General features: G+C 56.0%; 1 protein-coding gene across 4 annotated transcripts in view; it reads right to left on the bottom strand.

Annotated features, from left to right (window-relative positions):
* The window catches only part of KIF7 (kinesin family member 7), a 30,991-nt gene extending 17,998 nt beyond the window's left edge, over window positions 1-12,993 (bottom strand). For 2 of the 4 annotated variants that reach the window (XM_064569893.1, XM_064569894.1), the window contains exons 1-7: window positions 6,685-12,993; window positions 4,763-5,117; window positions 3,296-3,496; window positions 2,514-2,907; window positions 1,776-2,319; window positions 1,153-1,269; window positions 407-634 (exon numbers count right to left, since the gene is read on the bottom strand). In XM_064569893.1, coding sequence (XP_064425963.1) covers window positions 407-634; window positions 1,153-1,269; window positions 1,776-2,319; window positions 2,514-2,907; window positions 3,296-3,496; window positions 4,763-5,090 — 1,812 coding nt within the window. In that variant the 5' untranslated portion in view covers window positions 5,091-5,117; window positions 6,685-12,993. The remainder of the gene's footprint in view (window positions 1-406; window positions 635-1,152; window positions 1,270-1,775; window positions 2,320-2,513; window positions 2,908-3,295; window positions 3,497-4,762; window positions 5,118-6,684) is intronic. The other 2 variants (XM_045899415.3, XM_064569895.1) reach the window with 2 other exon arrangements.
* Window positions 12,994-13,085: the final 92 nt, after the last annotated feature.

Raw genomic sequence — 13,085 nt, 5'->3', positions numbered from 1 at the left:
ATGCAGGAGCAGCCTTTGTCCAAAAGGTCCCAAGTAGGAGGCCAAGCTCAGGGCGATTAGGGCTCATGGGAAAGTAAACTTGCAAAGACAGAAGGGGTAACCTCAGAGGTGATAAGCTCCCCATCTCTGGAGGTATGCAAGCTTCCCATCCAGTGCCGGAAGCCAGAATCCCCTCTGTAACCTCCACAATCTGCAGCCAGCCCAGGGATGCCCAATGGCAGCAGATCCTTCTGAGTGGCCCTACAGAGTCACCCAAATTTTGGCCCTTCCTCTAGGGGCACTGGAAAGGGGCGTCTCCCAGCTCGTCCCAGGAAAGCCTGGGGTGAGGGGCACATTCCCCGGCACCGCCCTTGCTCTGCCCAAGGCTGTCCAGTTCAACAGACACCCAGCCTCACCACCTCCTCACCTCTCCCCAGTTCTCGGGGCCAACTTCATCTCCAGGAAGGCAGGCAGGGGGCACCATGCCCAGCGCGTGGCTGTGGGCACCCCCCAGGGGGGCTGTGTGAGGCCGGGGCACAAAGGACCCGGGAGGCAGGCCCTGCAGGAGCCCTGGGGCCCCCCAGCCGGGCCGCACCAGTTCTAGCCGCAGCCGCAGCTCTGCCATCTCCCGCTGCTGCTCCCGCAGCCGGTCGCTCTGGAAGACAAGTGCCTGGTGCTGATGCGGGGTGCGGGTGGGGAGGGCGCAGGGATGCCGACAGAAAACTGAAGAACAGGTCTGAGGCCACCCCACCCTCTCTGGGCTAAAACTGAGAAGGGCCAAACACCTCTGACCACCCCTTGGGCCCTCGCACCGCCCCCCCCCCCCCCCCGCACTAGTTCAGGGTCAAACTCACCCCACCCAGTTAAGTCCTATCCCTCCCTCCGTCAGTCCGCCACTTCCATGCCCATCACAGCCGCCAGAGGGCGCCAGGATCAATGCTGACCCAGTTACCTTGGGACAAAAGCGCCTGACTCCAGGGACCAGACCCGCTGCCCCTCCAGTCCCACCTCTCATCCCGCTCATCGCCATCCCGCACACCCACCCGCACCATCTGTTCCTCACCTCCACACTTGCTCACTTGTTCCTCCCCCATCTCTTTCCACCCTGTCAGAAGCCCGCCCTGGCTAACTCCCTCTTCTCTGAATTTCACCTCAAGGAAGCCTGCCCCCCACCTGCAGTTTGTACTGCTCCATGGCGTCCTCCAGCGCAGCCAGGAAGTCTCGGTTCTCCTCCTCCAGCCGGGCCACCTGGCTCTGCAGGGCAAGCAGCTGCACTGCCCCTTCCTCGTCCTAAGGGGCAAGGAGAGAGACTTCAGGACAAGCCTGCCTGTCTCTGGGACACCCCAGCCCTCCCTCTGCCCTGCCAGGGGTTCCCCTAGCCCAGCTGGCCACTGCTGCAAGCCCTGGCAGCAATCGGGGCTCCAGAGCCCACCCTGCCAGTGGTCCCCTCTGCAAGCTATTTGCGCCATCTCTTGTCATTATTAATCATACTTTTATTAATAATAACATCACCACTATTATTAGGAACCACCTACTGAGGCTCCGCAGCATGCTGGGCTGGGCACTTGGTACCCCTTCGGCCCTTAGAACATGCCCAGAGGTAGATACCAATGTTAGCCCCATTTCACAGATAGAGACCCTGAGGCTCGGGGAGGGTAAGGAACGTGATCGAGGTCATCAGCAGTATGCCTCTGAATCGGCAATGTGCTCTGCTGATGGACAAGGCGCAGGGGCACGGCTGGCTGTATGAAGACCTCTTCCTTCCCCGCTCCCTCCCTCCGTCCCCGGGGCCACACCTGGCCCTTGGCCACCGTTGGCCCGCCGGGCCCCTGCGTGGCCTGCTCCTCGGCTGAAGCGCTCTCGATGCCGCTGTCGGGCCCGGAGGCGGAGCTCAGGGCGCTGCGCTCGCCCTCGACGGCGCACAGCCAGTCGCGCACCTTGCGGGCGGCGGCGCCGGGCAGCCCGGGCTCGGCCTGCAGCTCGCGCAGGAGGCTGTAGGCGGCGTCGGTGCGCGCCCGGTAGCGCGCGCACTCGGCGCCCAGGCGGGCGGCGGCGGCGGCGGCGGCGGCGGGGGCGTTGGCGGGGCCGGGGCCGCGCCGGCCGCGGTGGATGATGCGCGTCTCCGAGCGGTGGCGCGGGGGCCCCCGCGCGCCGGCCGCGGCCTCCTCGGGCGCGCGCTCCGTTTCGGGCCGCCAGTTGACCGTGGCGCGGTTGCGGATGTTCTGGGCGCGGCTGGCGTAGTTGAGGGTGTTGAGGGTCTCGTCGAAGTCGGAGGAGGAGGGGCTGACGCAGGCGATCATCACCGTCTTGGCGTTCCCGCCCAGCGAGTCTTTGAGGATCCTGAGGACGCCAGGTGGGGGCGTCAGGGGCCCCAGCGCGCCCGGACCCCGAATCGTACCCCGCGGGCCGGCACCTCGGACTGGTGGACGGCGCGCCCCGAAGCCAGATGGGACCCATCCCTTACTCGCCTCCTCCCGCTCAGCAGCCCGAGAGGGGCCCCTGCTCCCGTGGGCCGCCGGCCGCAGGGCCCTCACCGGGTGATCTTGGAGTCCCGGTAGGGGATGTGGCTGCCGCGGCGCTGGGGGTCGCCCAGGGCGCTGATGACGTTGCCCAGCGCCAGGAGGCTGCTGTTGATCTGGATGCTCTCCTTGAGCCGCTCGCCCGTGCTGCCCGTCTTGAGCACCCTCTCCGAGCCCGCCAGGTCCACGAAGTGGAACTTGGACACCAGCAGCTGGCCCGCGGGGGGTCGGGGCAGACGGCTGGGGGCGCGCCCCCGCTGCTCCAGGGTCACGGTGAAGACGGTGTGTGAGCGGCTGGACAGGCGGTTGAGGTGTGTGGCCCCCGTGTGCCGCGCCGCGTTGCCCATCTCCAGGAGGCTCAGCACCTCGTCCAGGCCTTCCACGTCCACCTCCTTCACACCACACAGCACTGCGGGCACGGAAGGCGGTGAGCCCGGGCCAGGGGCTGCCCGGGACTGCGCGGCCAGGAGGGCAGGCAGAGCAGGGCTGGCCCTCTACGGCTCTTCCTGACCCAGGTGCCCCTTCCCCATGCTCGGGACACCCGGGGGGTAGGGGGTGGCGTGTCCTGTTCATCCTGGCTCGGGCCTCGGGGCTCCAGCTTGTCCCAAGCCCACCTCAATGCCTTGCACTCTGGGTACAGAAGTATATACTGAACTCACGGGAGACAGGAGACAGGAAGGCACAACCTTCCAGAGCTTGGGTTCCCCAGTTAGGAGGTACCCCTCCCAGACGGGTGAACCACCCCTCAGCAGGTGAAGCCCCACTCCCAGCCAGTGGAGGCCCTGGGAGTTCCTCACCAACATTTCCCCGATCATCCTCCCGAAGCTGGATGTCACGGCTGGCAGTGCCCACCTCCAGCAGGTCCCGGAACTCCTCCTTATACACTTCCAGGTAGGACACATGCACCAGGCAGTCCAGCAGGTCATTCTCATCGATAAGCTTGAAGGCTTCAGCCATGGCCCGTGGGATGATGCCCTGCTCGTCCTCATGCAGGGACGCTGGGGACACACCACAGAGCCTCCTGCCACCATGCCTTCAGCTGGACAGGGCTCAAGGCCGCAAGGCCCCTGCCAGCAACTGGAGGCTGGGGCTCCAGCATGAAGGCAACAGAAGAGGCCAGGATGGCTGGGTAGCCTGAGCCAGCCCATGCTCCAGGGTGGTCAGGCAGAATTATAGAATTTCAGAGTTGGAAGCAACCTCTCAAGGTCCCACCAACCCCTTTCATGATGTAAGCATCCCTTCCACTACATCCCTGCTAGATCAGCAGATACCCTTGGGTTGATTACTCCCCAGGACGGGGAGCTCATTACTACAGTCTAGGCTCAGTTATCTAAAGGACCTCCTAAATTTATCCCAAGGGAGTAATAAGAGGCTATTCAGAGCAGCACTCTAAATAACTTCAAAAAAATTCAAAAGTCCTAAGATCCAATAGGGGATGTGGTTAAATAAATTATCTCATATACACCATAGAATGCCAAGCCACCATTAAAAAATTAGCTTGAAAAATAAATAAATAAATAATTAGCTTGAACAATAATGATGTAGAGAAATATTTATGATAGATTATTAAGAAAAATAAACAGGATATAAAAGAATGGGTATAATATAATCCCATTTTTTAAAGGTAAAATAATTTCTTCAGAGAAAGAAATTGGAATGCTAACAGGGCTGAAAAGCAATTATCAAGTATGTTTTCTTTTGTGCTTGTGTTCTTCTGTATTTTCCTAATTTTGCATGACAAACATGGATACTTTTATAACCTAAGAGAAATGGGGGCAGTGAAAATGGGGGCAGTTCCTTCAACTGGCCCAGAGCATCTCTCCCAAGAGTCTGCTCCCGAGCTCCACTGAACTGCCTGCTCCCTCACCAGGCGGCAGCCAAAGCACGGCTCTCCCAGGACCGTCCCCATTCCAACTACTCTGACTCTGACTCAAACACGGATTCCTGACCCTTGGCAGGCATCCCGACAACCTCCAGAGACAAGCCGACTTCTCTCCCCTTTCCGCCCGCTGAGATCACCCGAACCACATAGTGTGACCTCGTTTCTGGAGCCGAAAGGCCCCCCACCTCCAAGGACTCTCCCTTCCTCCGCTGGTCAGCCTCCTGCCATGGCTGGTCCCCCCAGTGGGCTGCAGATCTGAGGAGGAAAGCTGCTCTCCTTCCCCCAACGCTCCCACCTTCGACAGGGAACGGCAAAGGCAGAAGTTTCGGCGACAGCGAGGCCCCTCAGCACGGGGCCCGGGGCCTCAGGCAGGGTCACTCACCCACACTGGCCTCCCCCATGGTGTATGTCTTCCCGGAGCCTGTCTGACCGTACGCAAAGACCGTGGCATTGAAGCCCTCAAAGAAAGCCTCGAGGAGGGGCTGCACACAGGCCCGGTACACGGCCTCCTGCCCGGCGTCCTCAGCCAGCACCACGTGGAAGCCAAAGTGGCGGTCTCGCCCAAGGGTGACGTGGCTGTGCTGAGGCCCCGCCCTCACGCAGCTCTGGTGCCCATGCAGCAGCTCCTTGGGCAGCAGTGGACGGACTCTCAGGGCCACCCTCACCGGGGCCTCCTCAGCCCCTGGCAGCCTCTGGCTCTCCAGCCCCATGCTGGGGAGGGGGCGCTCCTCCTGGCCCTAGAGAGAGAGCAAGAGGCCCCTCCCATCAGCACCTGTACCCCAGGGGCTGGACCCACCCCGCAGGTGACCTGGAGCCACATCCTGGGGCTCCTGACCTTGGAGAGCAGGGAGGGAGGGTGATTAAAGTTCAGAGCGTCCTCTGTACCAGCCTGGCGCCCAAATACTGCAAGGGCCGACTCAGTCCTACAGGTAACCCTTCATGGCCCCCATCACTGGCAAAACAGGCCCTAACTCCACCACCTGAGTCCCATGGGCTCCCGTGTTCTAGCTGTACCCTTCCCCTGGAACCCCATCTCCTAGGACACCACCCCCCCACTACTGCTACCACCACACCAGGGAACTCCTTTCCCCAGTACCCACTGGGGTCTCCATAATCTCTGCCTTTGTCACCTCACATCCCCGCCCCACCTTCTTCAAAACAGTCAGATCTTTCGAGACCAAGTTCCCGCCACCAGATCTGCCAATTCCATCTCCTAAATATCTCTCAGGTTCACCAGCTTCTCCCCATCCTATGGCCAAAGCCCGGGTCCTGGCCACTGACCTCTTGACCAGCTTCCTCACTGCTCTCCGCCTCCCTGTGCCCTCCGCCAGGACAACCAGGGGCATCTTTCAAAATTGCAAAAGCAATCCTGTTACTCTCCTGCTTAAACTCTCCCAAAAGAGGCTCCCCACTGCCCTTGATATTCAAAAGTCTAACAGCCCTGTCTACCTTGTCTACTAACATCCTGCACCCCACCTTTGCCCACCTTTGCTCACCTTTCTCTGCTTGCAACACCCTCCCATCTCTCCCGGGCTTACACACACACACACACACACAGCCACTGGCTGCTCTGTTGCAGACGGAGCCGGGAGGCAGGGACCCTGCTGTCCCGTTTCGTGCTGCATCATCAGCGCCCAGCACAAGGTCGGTCGCTTAGTAGCTGCCCAACAGTGATGATGAAACTGCATCCAAAAAACTTTCCCCGTCCCCATTCTCCTCTTATCGCAGTCCACACCGCCCCCTACCCCCGGGCCCACAGCCCTCAATTTGTCACTAACTCTCAACACATGTAACGGTTCGTTCGTTCCCTCACTCATCCAGTCCCTCCCGGGTGCCGGGCCCTGGGGACACAGCGGGAACCATCGCGCAATACAGTGGGCTCCTCCGCGCGCCCCGCACCCTGAGCTCTTCCAGCGCCGCGCGCCGAGGGCGCCCGGACAACTCCACCGGTGCGGTCGGGCGCTGGAGGAGGCGGGCACCGGACAGGAGCTCCCGGAGTTTGGAAAAGTGATTACAAATGCGGACCCGACCTTCGCAGCGTCGGCGCTCGCTCCTCCCGCCCAGGCCCGGGATGCTGGCCTCAGGCCCCCGACTTAGGGAAGGGGGTGCTCCCGTCCGCCCAGGAAAGGGCCTCCAGGAGGCTGGTACGCAAGGATGGGGGTTCCTCGTGCTCGGTCAGAGCTCCCCAGGTGCCGGCCCCCCCGCCCCGCCACCCGGCCCAGGCCTGCGCGGGGAGGGGGCGAGCGCGCGCCTCCCCCCACCCGCCCCGTCTTCGACCTCCACCCCTCCCGGGCCCACACCCACCTGCTTGGGTGGGAGCACAGTCCCCCCCCGCGGTGCAGTCAGCCTCCGAGCCTCCGCGCGGCGCGCTCCGATGCCGTCATCGGGACCCCCGCCCCCCAAAACATCCCGCCCCTCACCCGCAACTCCGCCCGCCTGGGCTCTCGGGGGCGGAGGCGCGAGCCGGGCGGCGCCGCAGAGTCTGTCCGCAGACGGGGCGGGGCCAGGGCTGAAGGGGCGGGGTTTGGACGGGGCCTCGTCGGAGGGGCGGGGTCATACGTCCCCAGGGGTGGGGGCCCAGCGCGGTCCGGGGCTGCAGACGCTGCTCTCTGATTCCAGCGCAGACTTGCGGAATTCTGGGGACACGGCGACCACCAAGGCCCGCCTGATGCTCCGAGCTGGAGAAGCCCACCTGCTCAGGGAGCGGGGCATCTATATCTTACAATGCAAGTTGCAACAGGTGAGAAGACGAAAACGAACAAGGAGACTTCGCTCCGCGAGGGGAGGTTGGGTTTTCCAACCCTAGACTCTGAGTAACAGTGGACGAAAGATAAGCTACTGTTTGTTCATTAGTTCATTGGTTCAGGTGCAGACCTTTTCTCCTCCCGCCATTGCTACCCCTGTATCTCTTCGCAGCACTCCCTACGCCCCCTCAAAGCTCAGCAAAGCTCTCCTTTCCCCATCCCCAGGAAGCCTCCACCCTCCGTTTCTCTCTAAAGCTGAGAATGATCCATCCCCCAGGAGATTTTCGAGATTGGGCTGGAGGCCCACTCCACCCTGTGTGAATGGGCCCTAGCTGCACCCTCTGCACTCACACCAGAGTCGTCGCTGTGCCCCTTCTCCGCCCCGGGTGGGGTGGTGGGGCGGTGGATGCCACCAGGAAGCCGGCAAGCCAGACAGAGCGCAGGGTGGAGGCTGCCCCTGGGGGAGCCTCACCAGGGCAGGCCCTGACAAGGCGTGGCTCCACAGCCCTGGCTTGGAAGCCCCCAGTTTAAAATGAGCAGGGGAACCACTGGTCTATTGGTAGACTGCACGGCTACCCAGCCTCGGGTTCCTGGAGGGACAAGTGCCCCAGAAAGAGGCCACTGGGAGGTGAGGTTGTGGAGTTCTCAGCCAACCTCTCTAGTTAGGGAGGTTATTCTGGGTGAACAGCTAGGGGAACCTTGCAGAGGTATTCATCCTGCATTTACCTGGGCAGGTGCTGCCCAAGGGACTGCCCCACACATCACTTCCAGTGTGTCCCCCACTATCCACCCCAGCACTCCAGCCATCCTTGTCTCCTCCTCTCATCCTGACTGCCCCTCCCCCATAGCTTCCAGTCCAGGCAAAGCTCTTTGTCCTCTACACCCTGGCCACCCAAGCCACCATCTGGGCCACTGGAGAGCCTCTTCACTGGTCTCCCCCCTGTCCCGTAACACACGCCAGTTAAAATAAAGAGCACAACGTATGAAGGAGGCAGGTAAGAACAATCAATGTCTTGGAGGTCAATGCCTTCCAACTCTTATTCTCTTTGTGTCTTAGTCCATTCAGGCTGATATAACAAAATGTCAGATGCCCAGACTGGACAGCTTATAAACAGCAGACATTTATTTCTCAAGTTTTGGGGGCTGGGAAGTCCAAGATCATGGCACTGGAAGATTCAGTGTCAGATGAGGGCGCACTTCCTGGATGTCCCAGAGGGTCCAGGTCACAGTGTGCTCACGTGGCAGAAGAGACAAGCTAATTCTCTGAGACCTCTTCTATATGGACATCGACCCCAACCATGAGGGCTCCACTCTCATGACCTAATCACCTCCCAAAGGCCCCACCTTGAGGGTTAGGATTTCAACATATGAACCTGCAGGGGGACACAAACATTCAGACTACGGCCCTACGATATGCAAGCACATACATATATATTACACACGTATAATACACATATTGTCACTTATCCACTGTACCTACTAAGCCATTAGTAGGTCCACTGACCTACTGAGAGGTCCTTGAAAGGAGTGTGCCTTATTTACCCCTGTGTCTCTTTCCCTTGGCCCATGGTCTGGCACCGTCACTCCATAGAGGTTTTCAGTAAAAGTTATTGAAGAAAGGAAGGAAACCCTTTTTGCATTAGCAGAAATATGGATATGGATCACTATGGCTCATGTTTTCATATCGTAGGCACAAAGTGACAGAAGGGCACTTAGGACACATCTGGAGAATAAAGAAGCATCCTCTTGATGGCATTTTATGCTTTAGAAGTCAAGGCCCACATCTGGAGGCCACCCTGTCCTCAGCTCAGAGTCCCGTCTTCAGTCACCTCTGTTTTGTACTCTCAGTCCTGAACCCCCCCCAAAAAACAGTAGAAATGTCTATCTCCCCACATCAAAAAAAAATGCTTCCTCATTTCTAAGACTCCCATTTTCTCACATTGTCACATTTGCGAAATGGAGTTGCATCTTGTAGTCATTCCCCGGGGAAACGTGGCACCAGGAGAGGTGATGGGGACGTCCACCGGCCACCTCAAGGAGATGGTGTCTTCACCTCCGTGACCTCTGATGGACTGGTTGCACTGGGAGCACCACGTGTGGTTGAATTTTAATTAAAATCTAAAAACATATTTGTCACATTAAATGTCATTAGAAAAATTGAACTCTGGGGTGCCTGGGTGGCTCAGTCATTAAGCAGGTCATGGTCCCAGGGTCCTAGGATCGAGCCCCGCATCGGGCTTCCTGCTCAGCGGGAAGCCTGCTTCTCCCTCTCCCACTCCCCTTGCTTGTGTTCCCTCTCTTGCTGTGTCTCTCTCTGGCAAATAAATAAAATCTTTAAAAAAAAGAAAAGAGAGAAAAATTGAACTCCACTGTAGTAGAGAAATTTATTATGTATACAGAAGATTGCCTGTCATAGACAGGCAATGCAATTAAAGGCTGTAGAAGTTACCAAGTCTCTCTGGATAGATCTATATTAGGAAGCCCTCAGCTTCAAGGAACACAACCATAACTCGATGTGGCTTGAACAATAAGGCTGTGTGTTATCTCAGCTGAAAGACAAGAGGGAGGAGGCTCTGGGGCAGGTTGGGTCAGTGGCAGTGTGACAGAGGACCTGGCTTGTCTCTTTCCCCAGCCATCACCTTCCACCATAAAACATCTAGAGGAGGAGAAGAGCACCGTATCATGCTGCACCCTTCGGATCGAAGGAACTTTTCCTGGGAGCCCTAAGAGCGGCTTTCCCTCACATCTCTTGTACTGCATGGCTTAGGGCTGCTGCCTGGGAAGTAACCACTGTAATGTTTGACTTCCAGAATGACTATGACGGCTTAGAATATGAACATGAGACAGGTCTGCATGGTGTTGGCAAATGTGATGGTTCATTTTATGTGTCCACTTGACTGGGCCAGGGACTGCCCAGATATTTGGTCAAACATTACGTTAGATGTCTCTGTGAGGGCGTTTTTAGGGTGAGATTAACATATAAATTGGTGAACTTTGAGTAAAGCAGATCACTCTCCCCATTGGTGGGAACTTGACACGCTTTGGCCAATGGAATCTGAGGAGACAGGATGCAAGCAGAGGGCTGTGATTTGTTGTGGGAGAGCATGCCCCAGAGAGCCACTGACCCTTACTTACCCTGGATCCCTGAAATAGTACACCTGGAGCAGATCTGAACTCATGCACAGCCTGAAGCCAAGTTCAGATGATCCACAGGCCAGAGCAGAGCCACTTGGAGTGCCACAGGGGTGAGCTGAACCGCAGTCGACCTGCTGACCCACAAACGTAAGAATAAATGTATGTTGTCATAGCCATAATCTGTAGGATATTTGTTATGCAGCAGTATTATGGCAAAGGCTGACTAATACACATTGTTATTTAGGGCTTTCTATCTCTCAAAACAGAATCAATTCTAATACAAATGACTAAGTTAATATATTTGATATTAATATACTAATTTTATGTATGTATTAAATATAAAATGTATTTGTCTTAGTCCATTTGGGCTGCTATCACCAAATACCACAGACTGGGTAGCTTATACACAATGGAATTTATTTCTTACAGTTCTGAAGGCTGGGAAGTCCAACATCACAGTGCCAGCATGGTCATGTTCCAGTGATGGCCCTCTTCTTGGTTCATAGCTGGTGCCTCTTGCTGGGTCCTCACATGGGGGAAGGGGCAAGGGAGCTCTCTGGGGCCTCTTTTATAAAGACACTAATCCCATGACCTCATCACCTCCCTAAAGCCCTACCTCCTTATCCTATCATCTTTGGGGATAGGATTTCAACATATGAATGGGGGGGGGGATACAATCAGATCACAGCAATATTTGCATAATAAAAAAATCTCTAGTGAAAATGAGTGACTCTCAGGAACTTCATTTTGAGTGAAAAAAAAAAAGTCTCAGAAGAATACATATAATTCCGCTTAAAGTTCAAAGCCTGCAAAACGAAATAGTATTGGAATGAGGTATATGGATAGGAAAGGAATCTATAAAGCAAAGCAAAGGTACAGTAAACACAAAATTCCAGATTATGGTTCCTGGGGGCAGGGCCAGGGCAGGGAATGGAGAAGCCAGACAGGACGTTCTAACGGGTGCTCGCTTCGGCAGCACATATACTAAAAATAGGACGTTCTAACGGTACCTCTCACATTCTGTCTCTTACGTTGAGTGGTGGGTAGAAGAAGGGTCCACCCGCAGGACATGCAGGCTTAGTCCCCTCTTTGCAGACAGGGGACCCTCTGGATGCCTGCTAACTATAGTGAGATCCGATGAGACATGTAGAAGTTTCCACTGACTTAGGGTTTATAGGAATATGTAAGAGAATTTGACTTCTGTTTGTGACCAACATTTCAAGATTTAAAATAATTTGATTTATGCATCTTACAAGTTTTGATTAAGCATGAAGTGTTTAAATGTTTAGGAAAATTCTGCTTCATACAATGAGCAAGAAAGCCCAAGTCACAGGGCTGTCTCCAGACACAGAAGTCCTTCAGATATTAAGATCCTGAATAATTATGGAAGAAAAAAGTGGTAAATAACTGCATGGATAAATGTATTTTGTGGTTGGTAATGGTTCTTTTTCCATCTCCAAAAGTTGTGATTGAGTTGGAGGTGCATTTTGTGAGCTGGACTAGAAGAGAGGGGGTAAGGTGTTTCTCTGGAGAGGGGCCCCGACATCCCAGTGTGACATGGAGGGTTTCCCGAGGTCGTGAGCGTCCAAAGATGAGTGTAGATGAGGCTTCGCATCCACGTGAGCAAGGAGACTTGCCAAAGTGATGTCTCTCGGAACAGTGAAAAGTCCCACACCAGACAATGAAGCACATTTCTGTCATTTAGAGGAGATACTTTGCTCTCATTTCTCTCCAAAAAGTGTTCAGAAGCCCCAAGGGCCAGGCTCAGAGCACTGTGCTACCTAATCAAGAGATTTTTAATGATAGAATCTTTTACAACTTCAGCTGTTTATTTCCTGGGCTGTGCTATTCCATATGCTGGCCCCCAGCACCCCGAGAGGTGAGGGGTATGGGCCCGGCCAGCAAGTGTGTGGACTGCTACAGCCCTGTGGAGGCCCCAGCTCTTCTGGGTTGCCGAGAGGGCAGTTTTTCTGCCAACTGGGGTATGGTCTAGAAGGAAGAGCCACAGGACAATGGAGGAGTGGACTGTCAGGAGTGTGGTTTCGCAAGCTCCAGGAAGAAAGCAGTGTGGGCAGGTGAGTCCAGACAGCTGGCTGTTTCTGCCTGAGGTCACTGCACCAGCAGCTGCCCACGAGAGCCCTGCCAGGGCTAGGCTGGACTTTATCTTTGTAGCCCCTGTCATATCAGCTTATAAGGGCCCCTCTTGTCAGATGACACTCCCTCCCCAGGAAACTGCTGGGGGTGGTGTGGACTGTAGAGGTGGGGTGGGGTGCCCAAGGCTAGCTCTGAGTCCTGGCCGTGTCCACCTGTGCATGTCCATCCTCAGATTCCAAACCCAAGCATCAAGGCCAAGGACTCATTACACCAAAGATCTGCCAGGATCCAGAGTCAGTTTCAGAAAGCTGGGCTTTCAGGTATGCAACAGAGTGGGGGCCAAGAGGGAGCTCACAGGTCTGAGAGGGGCCTATGGGGGTTGTATATATGGACATCTAAAAGGACTGACAGAGATGTAGTAATTTCCTGTGCAGCTGCAGATGACAATAACAAGAAAAACTGAGTTTGTTTTGGAAGGCTACTTGGCCTTATCTAACAGTATTTAAAATGCACATACTCTTGGGGTGCCTGGGTGGCTCAGTCGGGTTAAGGGTCTGCCTTCAGCCTAGGTCATGATCCCAGGTCTTGGGATCGAGCCCCACATCAGGCTCCCCACTCAGCGGGAAGTCTGTTTCTCCCTCTACCCCTCCCCCCACTTGTGCTCTCTCTCTAATAAATAAAATCTTAAAAATAAATAAATAAAATGCACATGTCACGATTCCAAGTTATAAA

Source organism: Mirounga angustirostris, unplaced genomic scaffold (assembly GCF_029215605.1).
Source record: "Mirounga angustirostris isolate CCGP_5_RB_7025 unplaced genomic scaffold, mMirAng1.0.hap1 SCAF_9, whole genome shotgun sequence".
Classification (NCBI taxonomy): domain Eukaryota; kingdom Metazoa; phylum Chordata; class Mammalia; order Carnivora; family Phocidae; genus Mirounga; species Mirounga angustirostris.
This window is presented reverse-complemented; position numbering and strand designations above follow the sequence as displayed.